Source organism: Chaetura pelagica, unplaced genomic scaffold (genome assembly GCF_000747805.2).
Source record: "Chaetura pelagica isolate M959 unplaced genomic scaffold, ChaPel_1.0 scaffold377, whole genome shotgun sequence".
Taxonomy (NCBI): Eukaryota; Metazoa; Chordata; class Aves; order Apodiformes; family Apodidae; genus Chaetura; species Chaetura pelagica.
The window spans coordinates 121,393-140,684 of NW_009953908.1; the positions used below are offsets into that span (position 1 = coordinate 121,393).

The following is a 19,292-nucleotide window of genomic DNA, read 5'->3' on the forward strand; positions in this document are numbered from 1 at the left end:
GGTAGATCCCGCAGGCCTGGCGGAAACGTGCCAGGGATCCAGAAGGTGCCTTCTGGTGCCTTAGAAGGCATAGGTGCCGCTGCTTGAAGGCAGCTTTTGGTACAGCCTTTATTGTGATAGCTTCGTAGTCCTCTTCTGCGCAGGTCTGTAAAGAATGGGAGAGGGGTACCGGCATCAGGTAATTCTTAAATGCTTGCAAATGCTGTAGGAAAACGGGAGCCTAGAGGAGGATGTTGGCTTGTCTGAGTGTGCTGGTGATCTGTAGCCTACAGAAGGGTGCTGTGATTTTTGCCAAGGTAAAAACCTGGAGCACTGGAACAGGCTGCCCAGGGAGGTTGTGGAGTCTCCTTCACTGGAGACATTCAAAACCCACCTGGATGCGTTCCTGTGTGATGTGCTCTAGGTGACCCTGCTCTGGCAGGGGGGTTGGACTAGATGATCTTTCGAGGTCCCTTCCAACCCCTGGGATTCTATGATTCTATGATTCTGGCACTGCAGTCATTGCTTATGACCCTAAAGTATTGCTGGATTTTTATGAGCGCAACATCAAATCCTTAAGTATAAGGGGAAAAAAACCCCTCAAAACTAGGATATAAAATCTGTTTGGAAGGCCTTGAGAGGAGGATACGCAGACAAAGCAAACTAAGTTAAAAGTGCTGCAAATATGTTTCATGGGGTCCTGGTACAATGAGTCTGTTAATGCACAGGCCATTGTTCTTGGTCATGAGGAAGGGGAAGATCAGGAGCTTGGTTGAAGCTGCATCGTAATGTGTTTCTAAAGAAAGCAGACTTTCTTTAATATGGTAAGCTGAAAATCTCAGGGAGCTGTTGCTTCATAGCATCTATGATATATCAGGTGAAATCAAGTTTGTCTCTCTCCTTGGAGTATCAGGTGGCACCACCTTGGGGGTTGGAAGCATGATAACCATTCCTTTTAGCCTGTTGTTTGCTTGGGTAGATCAGCCTGGCTTGTCTCTTGTGTTAATTCCCTGTGAAAGTAGAGGTGAGATGCTAGGTAAGAAGTACCTTAATTTTGATCTTATGTGACAATTAAGGTACTTTGTTGGGTAATAATTCATTTCTTTGCCAGATGTCACCTTCTTTTCTCATTGTCACTGTATTTTTCCTTAGGATAGGAATTTTTCCACATTCCTCTCCATACGCCATCATAGCATTTCATAAATATTATTTGCTCTTTAATGGAATCTATTCCTCCTTTTCTTATCTTGCTTATTAAGTTTTTAACATACTCTCTAACTGTGCTGCAGAAGACCTTGGGCTTATGTTCAGGTGTGGACTAGGTGGTATAGTTCCAGCTATCAGTGGTATAAAGAGAAGTGCTCCCTGACTGCTGGTTGTTTTTTGCTTAAACTGGCAGAATGTTGCTGATAAAAGCTCTACCTATGTAAAGAGTGTGATTTGGTATAGTGTATATACAAGAATACATTTGTACTTAATCATACTGACTTTGCAAATATGGGCTAGACTTCAGGATGGTTTGGATGGGGCAGGAATGTAATAATATAGCACTAGCTCTAATGGAGTCACAAATCTTTGTTTGGTGGTCAAAACTTTCAAACATGTAAATGTTTAGATTTTTCACTGCCCTCTGGGAATGTAGGGAAGAATTGCTGTTAGTTTTTCACATCTTGTTTTTTTTTTCAATGGGAAAAGAAGTCTGTGGAAGACAGGCAAGGAAGAATGTGGAAGGGAAAGTTGTATTTTACAGGATCCAAGTTTGCCATTCCTGTGAAGGGACTTAAGGAAACAAACCCTGCTTCTGGGAGGAGTGCTCAGAACAAATACCCTGGGAAATCGGCGGTGCTGTGACTAAGGAGTGGAGTTGTATGCATAAGGAGCATGCACTTAATGGATTTGTAGTTAATGGCACTGAAAAAGGTATGAGAAGGAGCTGTGGTTATGGCTGATAGAGGCATAGCCTGAATTGTGAGGGTGATAAACTGGTATCTTTTCTGATCTCAAAGTTTCATCTTTCCATTTTCCTTCTGAAAAGCCTGGCCTTTTAGCTTCCTGGTGTATGTGTGATGTGTGTGTGCTGCTGCTGGTTTTTTGGCGTTTTTTTTAGACATATTCCAACTTGACCAAAAAGAAAGATCCTTGATCAGGCAAAGAAGAGATTTGCTGTATCTGGTGTCAAAGCATTTGATAAAGGACGAATATTCCAGATAATCTGCACTTCAGTTAATTTGTCATGGGTACCTCGTGAGCTTCATGAGTGCAGTGAGTAGGGATTTTAACTGAAGTTTTGGAGAAGAAGAGTTGAGAGCTTGAATATGTAGCCTTGCAATCCTGTCCATCCTTCCAAAATAAGGTTCTTCAAATATGCCTACTAATGTGTCACATGTTTTTCAGGCCCTTACTCTCTGCTTGAATTACGTTGTTCACAATGCTGGGTGACACCCCTCTGCAAGAGAAGTAATAGTGAAACAACTTCATGTGTAGCTGAAGAGGGTTTTTATTCCAGTGGAAAGTACTAATTTTACCTGAATGACTCAGGGAGTTGTACTTAAGTTACTGAATGCAAATAGTATAAACTCAAACTTCAGTCTTATAGGCATATAGGTTTGTAGGCAGTCTCAACTGTTCATTTTTAGTGGTGGTGATGAACTTTATGCAATACAGAGTTTTCAAATTCCTTTCTAAAACCAAATAACTTTTGTATAGTATTGTAAATATTAGCTGGGAGTGGTTTCGAGAAGAGTCTGGAGAGGCAAGGTGTGGATTATTGTGGAGAGTGGACTAAGGAAGTTGTAAGTCTCGGTGCTCTTGAGAAATTAGGGAGAGGCAGACATACATTGCAGTGGAAAGAAAAAAGGGTCTTCCGGTTCTGTGTTATTCCTGATACACTTTGTGCTGAGTATCCAGCCATCTCTGAATCCCCTCTCAAGCTAGGAATTGGCAATCCTGATTCAAAGGCAAGTAGGACTATGAAGTAAAATATGATAGTGCTTGACATGTGGGTGGAAGGAAGGAAGGACAACTGGCTACAATAGTTTGAGATAGGTCCGAAGCAGGGTTTTGGTGCCTAGCTTGTGGATTTAAGGTACGCTTGAGACTTAACTAGAGTGTATGACTTTGGCTATGTAAAGAAAATGGTCTTTGATTTGGTGCAACTCTGCCTAAATACACCCAACTTATTTGTTCTTTCAATGTAGTGTTTTTTTATGCAGGTACATTGAACAAAACAGATGCAAATTACTTTGTACTCATGATTCTATAAGCTCTTGCCAGCTCCAAAGTGTCAGTGTCATGTTGGCTTGTAGTTCAGCTCTTGCTATGTTGCCAACAGCATTACTCAGGTGTGTAACTTCTATATCACTGATGCTTTCTACTGAGAACTTCTGGTACTGTACCACTGAAAGGACAGAACTGAAATCAGTGTCTTGCTTGACTTGCACAGTGACTGTATGATGTTGAGGTGCTACATGCTTCTTAAGAAGCAGGAGTAGCTTCAAAATGCTTATGCATCTTTTATGTGTAAGAGTGCATACATATTCAAAACCCATGTGGAAACAGGAATGTGCACCAGTGTTGATTGCTTGACTGTTCTGGTTACTATTCTGCCTCCTTCTTGAGGCAGGTGAAATCATAACGTGCGCCAGGGGTTTGGTGAGATGAGGTTGGAGCAGATGATTGAGACAGAGTTTGTAATCGGATTATTAGTGTACTGTTACACGTTTGGTAAAGATTGGAAACATTTGTTTGGACCAGGAGCTAATGAGAACGTTGAATGTTAATTGTGGCTTATCAGTAGGGTGCCTGTGCTTAAGTGGATGTAAGCTTAAGCATTTTTACTAAGGTGCCCAAACTCTGGGAGGTTTCTGGTGTTTCTCATGAGGACAAAAACTAGAGTATGTCCGCAGTTGGTTTCTGAATGAGAAGTTATCTGCAGGCATGAATGAGAATAAATGTGATAGTATGGGATGCCTGGAATCAAGTTCTGTATGACTTTTTCCTCAGGAGAGTACTAGCTTTTACAAGAGAAGACTAGCAATACTAGCAATAAGACTGACCTTTCCCTGCTGGCAGGAAACAGACCTTCATCTTCAGGGTTACAGATCTTTGCCTCCTTTCCATGTATCCTAAGGATCTGCCAGCTCTCGCTGCTTTATTTGGATGATAATGTAAAAAAAAAAAAAAAAAAGCACATACAGTTTTCAAACATACCTGGTTCCACTGAAGCATCAATCAAACATTGAAAATAGAACAAATTTAACTCTAGCAGAGTAAAAATTGCAAATTTATAAATATAAATTTATTTATAAGTATAACTGTATAAATTTTATAAAAATTACAAAATTATAAAGTTATAGAAAGGTAAAGCCAACAAGCATGCTCTCAGTAGATGTGTGTGTGATACTTGGAGTTATTTTATAAATGTGATTTGAGGTCGCTGAGTTGTGTTGCAGTTAAGGAAGCTGATGGAATGACTCAACAGCATTTCAGTCTTTGAGTGATCTGTTTCAGAACAGAAGTCTAAAATTAGTGAGGAATGAGTTAAAGCTCATAATCTCAGAGGCTGCTCAGGGCAACTACTTCTCTGAGATTGCTCTTGTTTCTTATGTAATAGTGGGTTGCAATTATTTTTTTCTTGCCTGCCTTCTGTCTTGTGACCTTCAAGGCCATTGTGATAATTGCATGTGTATTTAATGGCAGGTTCATCACCAAGTCTTTAAAACTGTTAAAATGCTTTTAAAGGGTATTTGTTTAAAAATTTATGACATCCTCGTTTTATTTCTAAAACTAGAAGGTGCCACAGTGTCCAGCAGCCTTTGCACAAAAATATCCTGACTTCCATTTCAAGGAAATAACTGGCTGATAGTTGGACATGCTAGTGACAAAACAGACAAAGGCATTGCTGATTGTTGTGAGGGTTTGAAATACTTCTTTGTTACTTCTCATGCAGAGAACTAGATAGCAGGATTAAACTGACTCAAGATTTTGGGATTGAGGAGGAAACCTTTATTGATTGAAAAAACTTGATACTATCTTTTCTTCCCCAAGCCTGAATGAAACTACATAAATCTTTCCAGCACTGCTGTACCATTAACTAGCCATCCTTAGGCACCCCTCCTGTTATTTGTAATTCTTACAGTTGATTAAGAACATAGAATCTAATATGATTTATTTATGGGGATAACAGTTCTCAGCAATGTGAGATAGATTTCTGCCTTTCTGCATTCTTTTTGTGTTAACTCCCCGTGGAGTTGTGCAGAGTCAGGAAGAAAGGAGTGTTTCATCCACTCTTCTCTGAGACTCACAAGTCTTCCTGGTGATGCTTTCCTGCCGGTTCAGAGAGGGGAATAACATTATCAAACTTTTAGTAGGCCTGAACTTGTGGTATTGTATAGTTGGCACAGTCTAGTTTATTGTGGATTTGTCCTTTTGGTCTTCAGCTTTGCTGCTTTGTGTCTCCTAATGAACCCACCAGGCAAGGCCAGCACCTGCTGGGAGCTGGGTGGGTGCTCTTGGTGAGCAGAGTGGGGTACCTGAGGGGAGACACAGGTCCTTTCCCCAGCAGCATCTTTTTCTTTGTCTCTCTGCACTATTTCAAAACTTCCAGAATTGTAGTCCTCTTTGGAAAATCTGCTTTTTTGCTGGGCCTGTATCTGGCAGATGAGCGCAATGGTTCTTACAGTAAGTGACCATAAGTGTGATGGTTGCATAAAGTGAAGCTGAAAAAAGGTAACTGGTGTTGGGATAGGATGGTTATTCAACTAGTATCTGAAAACTTCAGTATATCATCCAGAGCAGACCGCTTACACCTTTCAGGAGGAGCTGCCATATACAGAAGTGAAGCTTCTGCAAGTTCCCCATGGCATGGTAGCAGAATGGCCTGGTTAGTGAGGTGTCACAGCCAGAACAGTTTCAACAAAAGGAGTTTTTAAAAAATATTTCAAGCAAATAACCCTTTGTCTTAGTAGGCGGAGAGGTGGGTGAGTTTGGAATGTTGCTTTGAGTTCTGAAAACCCCCGCTTGTTATAATGTTATAAATTAGGCAACCATTTCTTTTGACGTAGCTTCTCAGTAGTGAATCTAACATAGCCGGAAGGGAAACAAGCTTTAAGTCTTCAGTGGGAGGTCTTGTTGCAGGTGGGTAATCTTGTCAGTCTAAAAAGGTAGCTGTGACATTATAGCTTTAGCTTTCTGGCTGGGCAAACCTGTCACTTCTTTCTTCTTCCTCTCCTTTCTATCTGACTCAAGCTTCATTTCACTTCTCAAAGATAAGAGTGCAAAGCAAGCTATGAAGCCGTGACTTCCCAAGGATGTATAGCAGTGTTGATACACACAAAGAACTATTCAAATAGTAGTAGTGAATAGTAGTCAAAATGTGATATTTTTAACTAGTACATTTGTTTGTAGTTTATTTTGTAATACAGAAGTTATTCTGCTTGTTGATCTTGACAGTATCTTGTAATTTTTGGTGGCAGTATGTTGCTTAGAGGTTTTTTTTGGAGTAAACTGCGCTTTCATATGGATTGAGTGCTTTTGAGTTCAAATCAAATGGAAAAATCCTTTGATTCCATGCTCCCAAAAGTGTCCCAAGGTATTTTTTGACAAGTCTTTTTCATGAAGTCTCTTTACATTTTGAATATTTAATATTGAAGAGTTTTTTATTTCAATGTTTAATGTAATTTAATTTAAATATTGTATCTTTATTCCCTTTTTCACATATTCAGTGTAATTCTGCTATGGATTTGGATTCAGACTTAATATGTCTCTATTCATGGCATTCATATATTGTCTCCATCTGCAGCTAAAATTCCCACACTGACAAATAAAAGACCAGCTGTTCCTGAGTTGCATGTCAGAACTTCAGCAACCTCAAGATGAGATGTGTATAACTTGCCTGGTACTTTTTTGCGTGGCATCCACATCCCATGTCACTGTGTGGAATGAGGAGTATAAGACCTTGAACAGTAAAGATGCATCTATTGATGTTTATCTTGTGCTTGAGAGTTTCATAAAGCAGATAAAGGGTTCTTTACTAGCGAACTGTATATCAAGTGTGCTATACCTGAAAAGAAGTCAGAGGATTTCCTCTAACTTTACTCGGTGATCTTAACTGAAGGGGCCCAAATTACCATCAAGCCAGAATGCCTGAATTTTTACTGTTATGACTGATCTTATCTTTTTTTTTTTCCCCCTCCAACAGGAACAGGAAATACAGTGGTGATAATGGTTGGCTATCCAAAAGGAATAGAGATATTGGAGCCAGTACGAAGAGGGATTCCAGTAAAAATGACTATTGTTGTTGGCACACGACATGTGCAGGAATATATTAGTGGTCAGTCAGTTGTGTTTGTAGCCATCGCTTTTATCACCATGATGATTATATCGCTCGCTTGGCTCATATTTTACTATATACAACGTTTCCTGTATACAGGATCACAGTTTGGAAACCAGGTAATTGGAGGTGATGATGCTTTAGAGTATTTACTGTTGTCTTAATGTCAATTCAGTTGCCTAACTTGGCTTGTTTATTGGAACATTATTGAAGATCTCTGCTGTCTTCCTGCTTTACTGTCTGTGGATGCTACTCAGTGAGGCTGAGTGAGTTAGTGAGGCTAATAAGCAGTGTGCTAATTGGCATTGCAAGTTTGGCTAGTTATAATTATTAGATACTTCTATGGAGTAGTGGGAAATACATTTAGCCACTGGTCAACAACTGAGTAAAGGCAGCTTCCTGTGTGATTTATCACCTAACTTAACTTCCTTCATTTTGACATTAAAACTTATTTTCATTCTTCAGTAATTTTCATCCTGAAAGTACTAACTTCCCTAACCAGTTTTTTTTTTTTTTTTTTTTTTTAATTGACAATAGGCCACGGTAATTTTTTTTCTTAATAAGATCCACAAGTAGTTAGGGCTAGAAGTTTTGATGCTAAAGCTTTCTGAAAACTATTTTTGATACTTGTAATCCTACCACTCCACTGTAGAGTACAGAATTGGAGCAGACTTGAAGGAGCATGTCTGTTAAGATTCAGGTCTCTTGTACTACCTGAAGTGCTCAGAGCAGTGAGTACCGGGAAGATCAGGAAGGAATAACTTTGCTCTTTATTTGTCCCTTCCACATTCCTGTTCTTTGATAGGTAAAAAAATAATAAACTTTATTTTTTCCCCTGAGGGAAGTACTTAATCAGAGAATTGGAAGAAATGGAAGGGACCTCTGGAGGCTATCTGCTTCAAACCCCTGCACTCAAGAGAGCAACTTATATGGAGTTGTTGTGGACCTAGTCCAGCTGAGTTTTGAAAATATCTTTGGATGGCACTTCCCTGTGCTTTTCAACTCTTGCAAAAAGGTTTGGTTTCTCCCATGGTCATAAGCAGCTCTACCATAGTTTTCTGCTAACAGTGAAAAAGAAGCACTTCTTTTTCTTTGTAAGCAGTTCTTTTGATTTTTATACTCAGTTCTGAACAACAACCAAATAAATTGTTTCAAATGACTGCTTATTGCATGGATATCCCCTACCTTCTGTTTGACTATGTAGATTCTGGCTTTGGAGGAGGGGGAAGGGGATTTCTTTGTTTGCCTTCAGGAGTCTGAGCTCTGATGTGGACTTGAAGGACTCTTCTAGGAAAATACTTAATTTTTCTTTTCACTAACTGAGGGTAACACATGGGACTTATCTATCAATTAAACTTGTGGTCTTCTTGACATGTTGGTTCCTTAGAGTCTTTTTTACTAAGCTTTAAGTCTTAGAAGTTGCATTCTGAGAATTCTTTCAAGAAAACAATTTTGAGAAGTGTTTATAGAAAAAGGAGTGTGTTTTTGTGACAGTTATCTGATGAGGCAAGTTGCTTCTTTCTGTTGTCTTTAGGGTAGTTCATGCTATGAAAAGTTCACATACTTTATGAATAGTTTGGAGAGTGTTTTTTAGGGTGACGTGGTATTTCCCAGAGATAGGTACCAGAGACTCCTAAAATTTTTTTCCATTGGGCTTGTTGTCTAAATGCTCATTAATGAAATGAAATTGTTTAGCTTTAGAAGATTACACCATTTTCTCAACTCTCCCTCTTAAAATGGCTATTTAAAAAAAAAATTTACAAAACCATACAAAGTTTAAATATGTTGTGAAAATCTTGGTCCAGATAAATCTTCAGGAGTCAAAAGAATTCTGGAAACAAAAAGCCACTTTTCTTACCTGAATCTTCTTATGCTTGGCTTACTGACTCCACTGTAATTAAAACTTGGGAGTTAAGTATGCCATGCTTTAAAGCAAGCTGCTGCATAGCTGCTAAGTGAAGGTGAGGATGGGTATCTTAAGGTTTATTCTAACATCAGGTTAGCAGTAGCACTTTGGAAGACCTTCTTGTTGCTGAAGATGGAACAGGACTGTGCAGAAAACCCTGAGCTGATACAGAAGGTGGAATAAACTGCTGCTGCTGGTTGGTTGGTTAAGAGACTAACTCTTTTTAACAAAAAAAAATAAAAATCCCAATTTTCAATACTGTAAGTTTGTGTAATTATGTAAGTCATTGTAATTAGCATTACCGAGAAAAGACACCATTATAATTTTTTTTTAATTCCATTATGGTCTTTCATCAGTGAGGGCTGCTGCTGGGCAGATCAACATCTGTTAATCGAGAGTGTTTAGTTTCTCAGTTTCTAGCAGTAGTTAGCACTTTGTCTTGGAATACAGTACTGCTTTCTTTTCTTGCTTCCCCTCTAAGCATAATTAGGTCTGTTACTGTATAGAAGTCCAGTATGGTGTCTCATGTCTGTTAAGCCTTTCTTGTTATGTCCTTTGCATAATGTGTCCTTTCAGTGCAAAGCTTTGTATAACATGTGAGACAGTGTTTAACTGAGGGGAAGCATTAATAGCTACAAGCAACCTTTTGACCTGGTGGCCAGCTGTAGGCTGCTGGGCAGGATTCCACCTTCTCTCAAGCTTCTGCAAAACGTGTGCTTGCTCATGGGCTTGCCTAGCTAGAAGGTCTGGTTATATGGCTGTTGTTCCAGTTCTGATGCCTCTAAAGCCTGTTACTGTCAGCTTTTCCATCCTTGATGCAGGCAGTAACAATAGGAGGCTGTGTATTTCAACTTGGTCTGTGTAGTTTGCACCAGTTGAGTTCATTTTAAGAGCTGTACACTCCTAGATAATTTTTGCTGCTGTGCCCTCAGAATGCAAAACTTGCACTTCTTTCAATATCTGCTGGCTCAAAGTATTTTATAAACAAATCAGCTAGCCAAAGATGAGTCTTTAAATGCATTCAGAAGTCTGCATGATCCATATAGAAAGTATTTTAAAAGCTTTGAAATGTAACTCTTAAAACTAACTAGTGTACTAATATTTAAAATCTTTATTCAAGGGACATAGGAAAGAAACCAAGAAAGCAATCAGCCAGCTTCAGCTGCATACTGTGAAACGTGGAGAAAAGGTAATTCAGTGGCTCCGGTTATTGCTTTATTATTTAAAAACTGTTGTAATGTCTTTATAGATTTCAAGCTAAAATTCTGACAACGTAACTGAAGTGTGACTTTTACAATATTAGGCTCATTTTAGCACCTTTGCTTGGAAGGCCAAGCTTAAAGCTGAAGAGTCAAATTTTAACTGCTTATGAAATGTAAGGCTGGGTTTTTTTCAAGTATCTGGTTATACAGAATGTTACAGGCGACTACAGGGCTGGTGCTGTAAAGATGAGGAAACACTAATATCAGCACTTGAAAACATCAACAAGTGGATTGCAAAATACTTCCTAGGACCTATTGATTGCACAGTTCTTTCAGCTGATGTAATATTTTGTTTTCTTAAAAACTTCTATCTTTTTATTGATCAGAAGGTCTTAGAAATAAAAAAAGCATTGTAAAATTAAACACTTGTTTAATCGTACGACGTACAGTACATGAAGGAGCTGTATTGACTTGCTTGAAGTATACTTTTTTTAGGAGTACATTGAATGTATTAAAATAAAGCTATTCTAAAAATTAAAACAGCTTTGAAGAAGTAGCTTTGACAGCATATGACCTAAACTCCTGGCTGTACTAGAATAACTGAAAGCCAAGGTTTTTTAAGAAAAGACTGGTTTTACTTGGAGCTTCAGGCAGCTCTGAGCCTAGCTGCTAAACTAGTTTATGACTAGACTTCTGCTACTATATAGATGTTTTTTGCCACCCTTGTGTGTCTTATTTACTTAAGGACTGATTTGCTCAGAGGTGAAAAAGAAGGATAAGGGTTTTTTTATCCATGAATAAAATTAAGGTGAGAAAAGACGTTTATGTCTAAAAACTTTAAAAGCTGTGTTTTAACAGAAGCTGTTCAGCTCAGATCATGTGCTCAGCTCAGATCATGAGAATGTCTTTAATTCAGTAAATCAGTTTCGAAATGAAAAACCCAACTGGTTTTGAACTTGCCTCTTTTCCTCTTATGCATTCAGCATGTTTAAGTAGCATTTTACAAGTATTTGTGACTTTCAATTCTAAATTCCATCAAAAGTAATGTCTTTCAAGCTGTGAACAGAGGGATGTTCATACTTAGGTTCATACAATGGTGAGATTAGAGATCAAGAACAATGGAATTGAATCAAAATTTGTGTAAAGCGACATCAAAGTGTAACATCAGTGTAGGAAGAAATGGATGTAAGAGTCAAGATTAAACGTATGGTGAGAACCACAAGGAAGCTGTTAACTGCTTTATGTTTGTTCAGTAAACATCTAAAAACAATTTGTATTAGAGATGTTTGCACTGTTCTGGGTAGTTCCTTCCAGTCAGTACACCCTTGACTAAAAATAAATAAAATGGGGGAAATTGACTAAGTTGGCATGTGGTATGCTGATCTTAACTATGAGACCTATGTTAGTTTTGCAAAGTAGAATGAGCTTAAGATTAAAAGCTCTATTAAAAAAGAGCTGTTGTGCTTGGCAAATAATTTTCTTCTAATTATATTTGAATTGGCTTATTATCAGAAAATTTCTGTAACTTAATGATACAGCGTACTTTCATGAAGTAAGGTAAATTTATCAGGAAATACAGTCCTGTCTGCTCTGTAAGTGTGCTTTTTTAGAACATCATAATGGCCAAAAGGAAATATTTAAAAGAGTATATTTCTCTACTGTGACACTGTATCGTCTTTCATTATCACTTCATTTGTGGTTGAGGTATTTAACTAAAAGATAGGTCAATATTGTAAAAGTGTATTTGCCATCATTTAGATCTTTCTGGAGAAGCTTATGGGATTATTGTAAAATGGATGCTTGTTTGAGTATGTGCTATATATAGTCTGCTTAGACTTTGCTTCTTGTACAGAAAAAAAAAAGCTACTTGTTATAGAATAAATTTTGCTTTTGTAAAAAGTCTTAATTTGATTTACTTGGGAATTTAAGACATTAATTGTGTAAACCGCTAGCATGAAAAGAAGGGAAAAACTTGCCCTGAACTTGAAAGTTTGCAGTACTAATTCATTTGAGTGTTTGTGGTAATGAAATTGAAGTGCTTCAGTAAGCAGAAAACTTACTTTGCAGGGGTTGAAAGGGGAGAAGTTGGGTCACTGTCTGTTTCTGAATACTGATGTTTTATACAACTCAGTTAACATGGAATTACTTCTCTTGTATCTGGAGATACCCATCATATTAGCACTGCAGCTATAAGCATGCATTCCAGAAGACAGTAAGACCTGTTAGGAAAGATATTTATTTAACCCTTAGAAAGAAACAAATTGAGATGGGGAAATACTGTGTTTTGACTATATCTCTGGTGTGCGCTTGGAGAGTAGTTTTAAAAACCATGCCAAATTACTGCTTCAGTTCTCTTCTAGCTACCAAGGGATGTCTGCTAGGATGTGGTAGAAGAAAGTGGGGAAGAAGGGGCTTGCAGTGTTTGACCCCAACAAACTTATCCTACTTAAGCACTTGCAAGTCTTTGGGACCATCAGTTAAGAATTAGATGGTGGGCTTTCATCTATGCTGACCTTTTAAAAAATTTCTTCTTCTTATAGTTACTTTAAACTGAAATTTTACTGTGCTGTCATGAGCAAAGCCAATGCTTGCAACGTAACACGTTACTTAATGTACCATATGTATGTATTTAATTAAAAAATTAAGAGTCTGACTGCTTATAATATTTGGTATCACTTGATCAAATCACCCGTAGATGGAATCTTGAATTAAATGAAATAGATGTTTGCATTTGCTAAACCATTTTATGCATCTTACATTCTGTGAAGCTAGCTATTGCACAGAGCTTGTTCTGTAATGAAATATGAATGTAATGCATAATAAATGTGTTGTTATCTTTAGGGTTTAGATGTTGATGTGGAAAACTGTGCTGTGTGCATTGAGAACTATAAACTGAAAGACACTGTCCGAATTCTGCCATGCAAGTAAGTTGCCCTTCTTTCCTCTTCAGCATATTTTCCTGAAGAAATGCATGATAAGCTTTCTGGAAACTCTTCTGCAAGTCTGGTGGCAGAGCTGAAGCTGTGCCATTTGCGTGGCATGTTACATGCTGAGCACTGGGAGACCGTGTAGCACTTCATGTGCATGCAGGAAAAATGATCAATTGGAAAAAGTGTAGGAGTGAAGTACAGCTTTCTTAGTGTTAAGCTGGAACTGTACATTGTAGGACTGGTAGCGTTGTGGTGTCCTTGTTGCCAGTCTCTTGTCTCTTATTTCAGAAAGCTAGCATGTAAGAAGATGCTTCCAGAACTATACCTGTCCTGGTAAACTAAGCAGTACCAAATAGTCAAGGTTATAAAGAAAGAATTTTTTTTTTTTTTTTTTTTTTTTTTTAATGTATTCACTTGCACTTTGAAGGAATAGCATGTAGTTTTCATGAGAAGTTCTAAAGGGCATTTCTTTTCTTTAGGCACATCTTCCATAGAACATGCATTGACCCTTGGCTTTTGGACCACCGAACTTGTCCAATGTGTAAACTAGACGTTATCAAAGCTTTGGGATACTGGGTATGTTGCATACTTACTTTAAACTTAAAGGTAGAAGTACAGTGCAGGATGAGAAGTTGTTACTTGATGAGACTGAAGAAACTGGGCCAAGATGCAAGAGTAATTGAGTGAGAACCAGAAAAATAGGGTAATTTTATGAGTAAGAGCTTAAGCAGAGTATCAAGCAACTTATGAATTCTCTGTTTACTATTCTGTGATAACCAATTTTTTCTATCTCTAGCTGATGATAGTGAGGAAGTTGAAACAGAGGTGAGGCAATTTGCCCAAACTGCAAAACTATAACTTAATTCAATACATCTAGAGCATATATTTGATCTTGTTGAGAACTGTTGTTAAAAGGAAGAAATTACAGTTTTTCTATCTCAAGTGTTTGTGTACTTTCCACGTATGCCCAGTGTGCTGTGCCTGTAAATAAACCAGTACTTTGAACCTTCCTGAAGACATTCAACAGAAGGTGGTTAAGTAGAGAAAATTGTGCTCTCATTTCTTTCTGACAGCACCAGAAAAGAGAAATGAAGACACATGTGGTAGGTTTCTCAGTCACTGTTGATAAGTAGTCTTGAGTACCACTCAAATGCCATAGGCATGAGTGTAATTCTCTACTACTGATCTACAGAAATAAGAAAATACTGGTGTCCCTTGGTTTCAGGGGAAACCTTTCTTCCTTTCACAGACTAGGTCTGCGTTTTGATTAGCTTTCCTCTTATTTTGTTGCAGACTTAAGAGATCTATGGAAGACTTCTGAAAATTACTTTTTTGTTTTGTCAAATGTGACAATACTCTTGCTATGTAATACATATGCCAGATTGTGACACTTCTGTGTATTAAGGCAAACGTGAAATAGCTTTTATTAATGTAATAATGTTATGTTAGCAGCTTTTTTTTGTTCACATTCAGTTCTTGTCATTGATGTAATTTGTGTTACAAGCAGAAGGATATATCCTTTTGTATACAGGTTGAAAACTGAAATACTAGATCTTTCAGAATACTTCTATTCCCTGAATTCACGCTGTTGTAGAGGATACTGATACTAAGCCTCTCCAGGAGTAGTACCTCCTCTGCTTGTTAGGCAAAGTGAATGTTGGAGAGCAGGTTGAATGGGGTTATATTAAATTCAGAAGCCTAGTTACTTTTTGTAATAGAATGGAGTAAATGTGCCTTGCTTATGCATCAGTAAGTCCCACTGACGTTAGTAATGTGGGAAATGGTTCAGTGTTGTTATTGTTCTAACTTAGTTTTCAGTCTGATCCAGGTTGTCCAACCTAGTTTATGGAGTGATTGTGTGAATTTTTCACTGATGGGAGGAAAAAAAACGTGTGAAGAGCAAGGCAGCTTCTTTCAGCAGTGTGCTCCCTGAGTGACATAACTGCAGATAAGAATGTGCAGCCTTATTATAGAAAGCTACTAAACCCTCTATGAAGAGGCTGAAGGCTCAGTTCAGTTTCATATTTCAGATGCTTCAAAATTTGTAAAAGCTTCAAGTAGAAATATGGCACTTAAGTCCTATTACCTAGCTTCTGTTTTGTAAAGAGCAGACTTGAGTGGTCTAGTTCTGCATTATGCAATTTCTTACAAAAATCCCTGCAGTTCAGCATCTCTGACTGATTAGGTTGAGAATTGTTGAATCTTGTAGCTTCAGTGCTTATTTATTAACTGCCTTAATTTTGAGAACCAAAATAATTTGTCCCCTGCTCACATGTGTAGACATTAATATCACATGCATCTTAACTTACGTTCAGTGGTAGCATTTCTATACCTTATTAAAATTCAGTACATTTTAAATATGCTGCTTTAGTGTGTAAGGAAGAATCAGCCTAGAATTTCTTAAATGTTAAGATCGGCCTTTGCTAATTGCTTGAGGAGGGGAAAAATACGCATTTTCTATGCCGACAGAATAATGGCTCCCTGCTTATGTATAAATAATGTCAGTATATTAATGGCAATAATGAAGTGAAGGTAGAATATCTGATCTTAGGAACAGGATTGTGAGTTAGGACTTGTAATTAACTTTCAGAATGGATCAGAAATAGCTCATGCTATACAATAGGTGAAATAAATTCCTTTGCTTGTGCTGCAGATGATAGTTCCTGCAAAGTGACAAGCCAGCATATTTGCATTTTTGGAACAGACTTAAGGTTAGGCTGGAGGCAGAGGAGGAAGGAGCTTTGTTCTGATGCCAGATGTCTGCTCACCCCAGTAAAAAAAAAAAATAATCCAAGCTTACTCAAGTCTTATGGAAGACAGCAGGTTCACAAGCTCATAAAGGATCAATATGTTTGCTCAGTGAAGACTTGGTATGTGCTGAGCCTGCTCCTAATCAGACTGCAGCAATACTGTTGCTGCAGTGTTGAAGTATTCCATCCGAAAGGCTGGAAAAAAAATGCTGTTGCTGCTCTTGGCTTTGGAGTGGCTTTGAAAGTGGCTTTTCTTCTGCTTGGCTTTGTTTCTTTGCAGTCAGACCTAGATAACAGGTCCCCAAAAATGGTCTTTTTTTCCAGTAAGTTGAGATTACAAAGTGGTAACCTGGAGAAGTGTTGATGCCTAATGGTAGACAAAAGTGTCAGTTAAATTTATTTATTTTTGAAGGGGGACCCTGAAGATGTACTTGAAGTTCCAATACCCGAATCAATAAGTGGCAGTGTTTCAGTTGGAAGCCTGAGTATTGCTTTACAAGATGATGACAGAAACGATGTGAGCGAATTGTCAGCCTCCTCCACTAATGAATCTGTATTCCAATGTACCAGTTTAAAAGAGGATGCAGGTGAAACCACAGCGTTGCTTGGTAAGTGAGAATTTAGTTTATCACTTGACGAGTCTTAACACCATTCACTGTGTTAGAAGAAGCCATTCTCTAAGTGATGTCAGTAGTGTTATTGCAGTGTGGACGAGCTGGAGAAAATTGGTCTTGAGAGGGGGAAAAAATGTAAACAGTATCTTAGGAGGCTTACTTACACAGAGAATCTTGAGAACCTTAAGTAAACATGAATATGAAATTTCTTGCCTGAGTTTGGATTAATGTAGCACAAAATGTATTACCATAGTAAATCAGCAAACAATTTTTCTTCTCATTCCTGACTTTTAGATGTGGATGTCAGTAATAACCGACATGGAGAACATCTATCTAATGGAAATGCCCACTGAACTGCTTCACGGAAGATACCTTGAATAGACTGCTGAAGAACTTATTATTTTTTATTTAATTAGTATGGACTTTTGTCTAGTTAATGGGAAAAATAACAATGTAAATTATTTTACCTTTCAAACTTTTCTAGCTGGTGTTCCAAAAGGGCTAATAACTAAGAATTTTGTACACAGGAGGATTTTATAAAATCTCCTCTGGATGTCTCATCCTGAAAAAAAGATGCAATAACCCTTTTTCTGTAAGCATTGTTGCAATGTCATTGTGTTCCAGGAGGGCTGTTACAAAGGTGAAGACTAGGCAGTGAAAACAATGTAGAATGTCTAATGGAAAAATACTTGGGATGCACTATTTACATTCAGTAGGTACATACGGAGAACACTTACAAGGCTACAACTTATTAAAATGTTCTGAAAGTTCCAATTTGTTGTAATTGGAGATGGATATTCTTCAAAAAGACATAGTCTTAACCTTGAAGTAATCAAATAATTTCATGGATATGTTGCATATCATTTTTTTGTGATGAAGAAAATATTGCTTGTTGCAACTTTCCTTACATGTAACGAATACTAATTTGATCTTGTAGTGTGTTCTGCTCAGAATGGATGCTGAGAGAAAAGTAGACTTTCTCCATCTTGGTAGCTTTTATACTGAATTTGGCAGTAATAGGTTGTGCTAGGTGGTCTTCACGTGCTGAGCATGTAGACTTACTTAGTTATATGCACACTGGTTGCCTCTTTAAATATTAAACTCAGTAGAACAGAGGTAAAGGGCTAATTATTGCTAAAATATATTTGTCTATTTATAAGAATTTACTTAATTCCTTCTTTCTCCTGTTCCTATCCCACTTAGTTATGTACGAATTGAAACGGTTCCTTAGGATCTTCAAAGTTTGGTTTTGTGTTGTTTTTATTCTTCCTCTTTTTCTTTGCATAGCGGTGCTGGAATTTTTCTCTTGGATAATTCCACATTAGGAGTTATAAATGAGTTTGCCATTAGCTTTTATTTCTTTAAATTAGCAGTATTGTGCCTTATGGTAAAACACTTAAGAAACATGAAGCATCTGAGAGTAAACATAAACCCTGGCATCTCTCATTATGACCTCTTATTCAAATATTTATAAGCTTCAAGTGGCATAAGGAATTGCTAAACTGTTTTGTAAAGAAATACGTATATTTAAAACACTACTTACTAAGAGTGTTAAGTGAATTGTTTAGGATTTTAGCATTATCGTGTTACAAATAATATGCTACATTCCTCAGTTTTCTTTTGTAAAGCTGTTACTACAGGTTGCTTAAAACAGTGTCTTTTAGTAGACATTTGTTTTAGAGTGTGTTTTTGTTTTTAAAATGTATATTTGGAATGTTTTTAAGAAAATATGCAATTCTTTTTCTAACTTATATTTGAGCTTCAGTAGAAGCAATAACTTTTTTTTTAATTTTAGAATGAATGTTCCAGAAACGACAGAGGTGGGGGAAATATAATCTGAACTTCTACTTTGCAGAGCAGATGTTTCACCCTAAACTTCCTGCAAAATATTCTTATCAATGCCTAGTTTTAAAAAAATAATAAAACTGCCTCCTGGCTGTAGGAGTGTAACTTTTAGGTTTACTGAAAAATTGTCAGGTTGTAGTTCTGATGTCACCAGCAGGTGCAAGTTGTTGTGATGCCTTTATCTTTCAAGAAGCACATGAGCATGGAATATGACTGACCATCTCCAGAACTGAACAAATGAAAAAAACAACTAAACCAAAAGATGTATAGGGACACTTAAGTCTCCAGAGGAAGCTTATAAACATTTCCAGAACTGCCTTTTTAACTATCTCTTCAATATTAAAAGTGAAGTCTTCTCCCTCTTCCTTAACACAAAATTGAACATTGATATAGTAAATGTTGAGAGGGTTTAAACTCTAGCTCAAGGAGGAACCAAAAGGCGTTGTCAAGAGAAGTCTTGCCAGTCTGTGGATTGTGTCTTGCTGGTACCGGCAGCGCAATATTCATGCTGAAGGGGAGAAACGTGTAAGTACTTCAACTTTTACATAATACCTATAAAACTAAAAGCTTTTCTAAAGAATCAAAGCTGAGATTTTTCAGAAAGCTGGAAGAAAAGCGAAAGAATCTGCAAATTGAAAACCGTGTTTATAAAATCTGAAGTGTAAGTAAATACCACTGACTGAGAAAAATAACCTGAGTATGAATGTTCCTGGAGCATGTTTCTAATGCTGGCACG

At 37.5% G+C, this 19,292-nt stretch overlaps 1 protein-coding gene across 1 annotated transcript; it reads left to right on the forward strand.

Moving 5' to 3' along the window:
* The first annotated feature begins 5,646 nt into the window (after positions 1-5,646).
* Positions 5,647-17,571, forward strand: RNF149 (ring finger protein 149). The gene is made up of 8 exons (XM_010001432.1): positions 5,647-5,658; positions 6,042-6,114; positions 7,178-7,428; positions 10,336-10,404; positions 13,259-13,341; positions 13,827-13,923; positions 16,510-16,705; positions 17,006-17,571. The coding sequence occupies exons 1-8, from the start codon at positions 5,647-5,649 to the stop codon at positions 17,062-17,064; spliced, it is 840 nt and encodes a 279-aa protein (XP_009999734.1). The 3' UTR covers positions 17,065-17,571.
* Positions 17,572-19,292: the final 1,721 nt, after the last annotated feature.

What these genes read in the sequence shown, in the direction of transcription:
- RNF149 (XM_010001432.1), top strand. An exon ending in AGTGGGAGGTCTTGTTGCAG is followed by an intron (nt 6,115 to 7,177) that starts GTGGGTAATCTT and finishes CCCCTCCAACAG; the next exon opens with GAACAGGAAATACAGTGGTG. An exon ending in GATCACAGTTTGGAAACCAG is followed by an intron (nt 7,429 to 10,335) that starts GTAATTGGAGGT and finishes TCTTTATTCAAG; the next exon opens with GGACATAGGAAAGAAACCAA.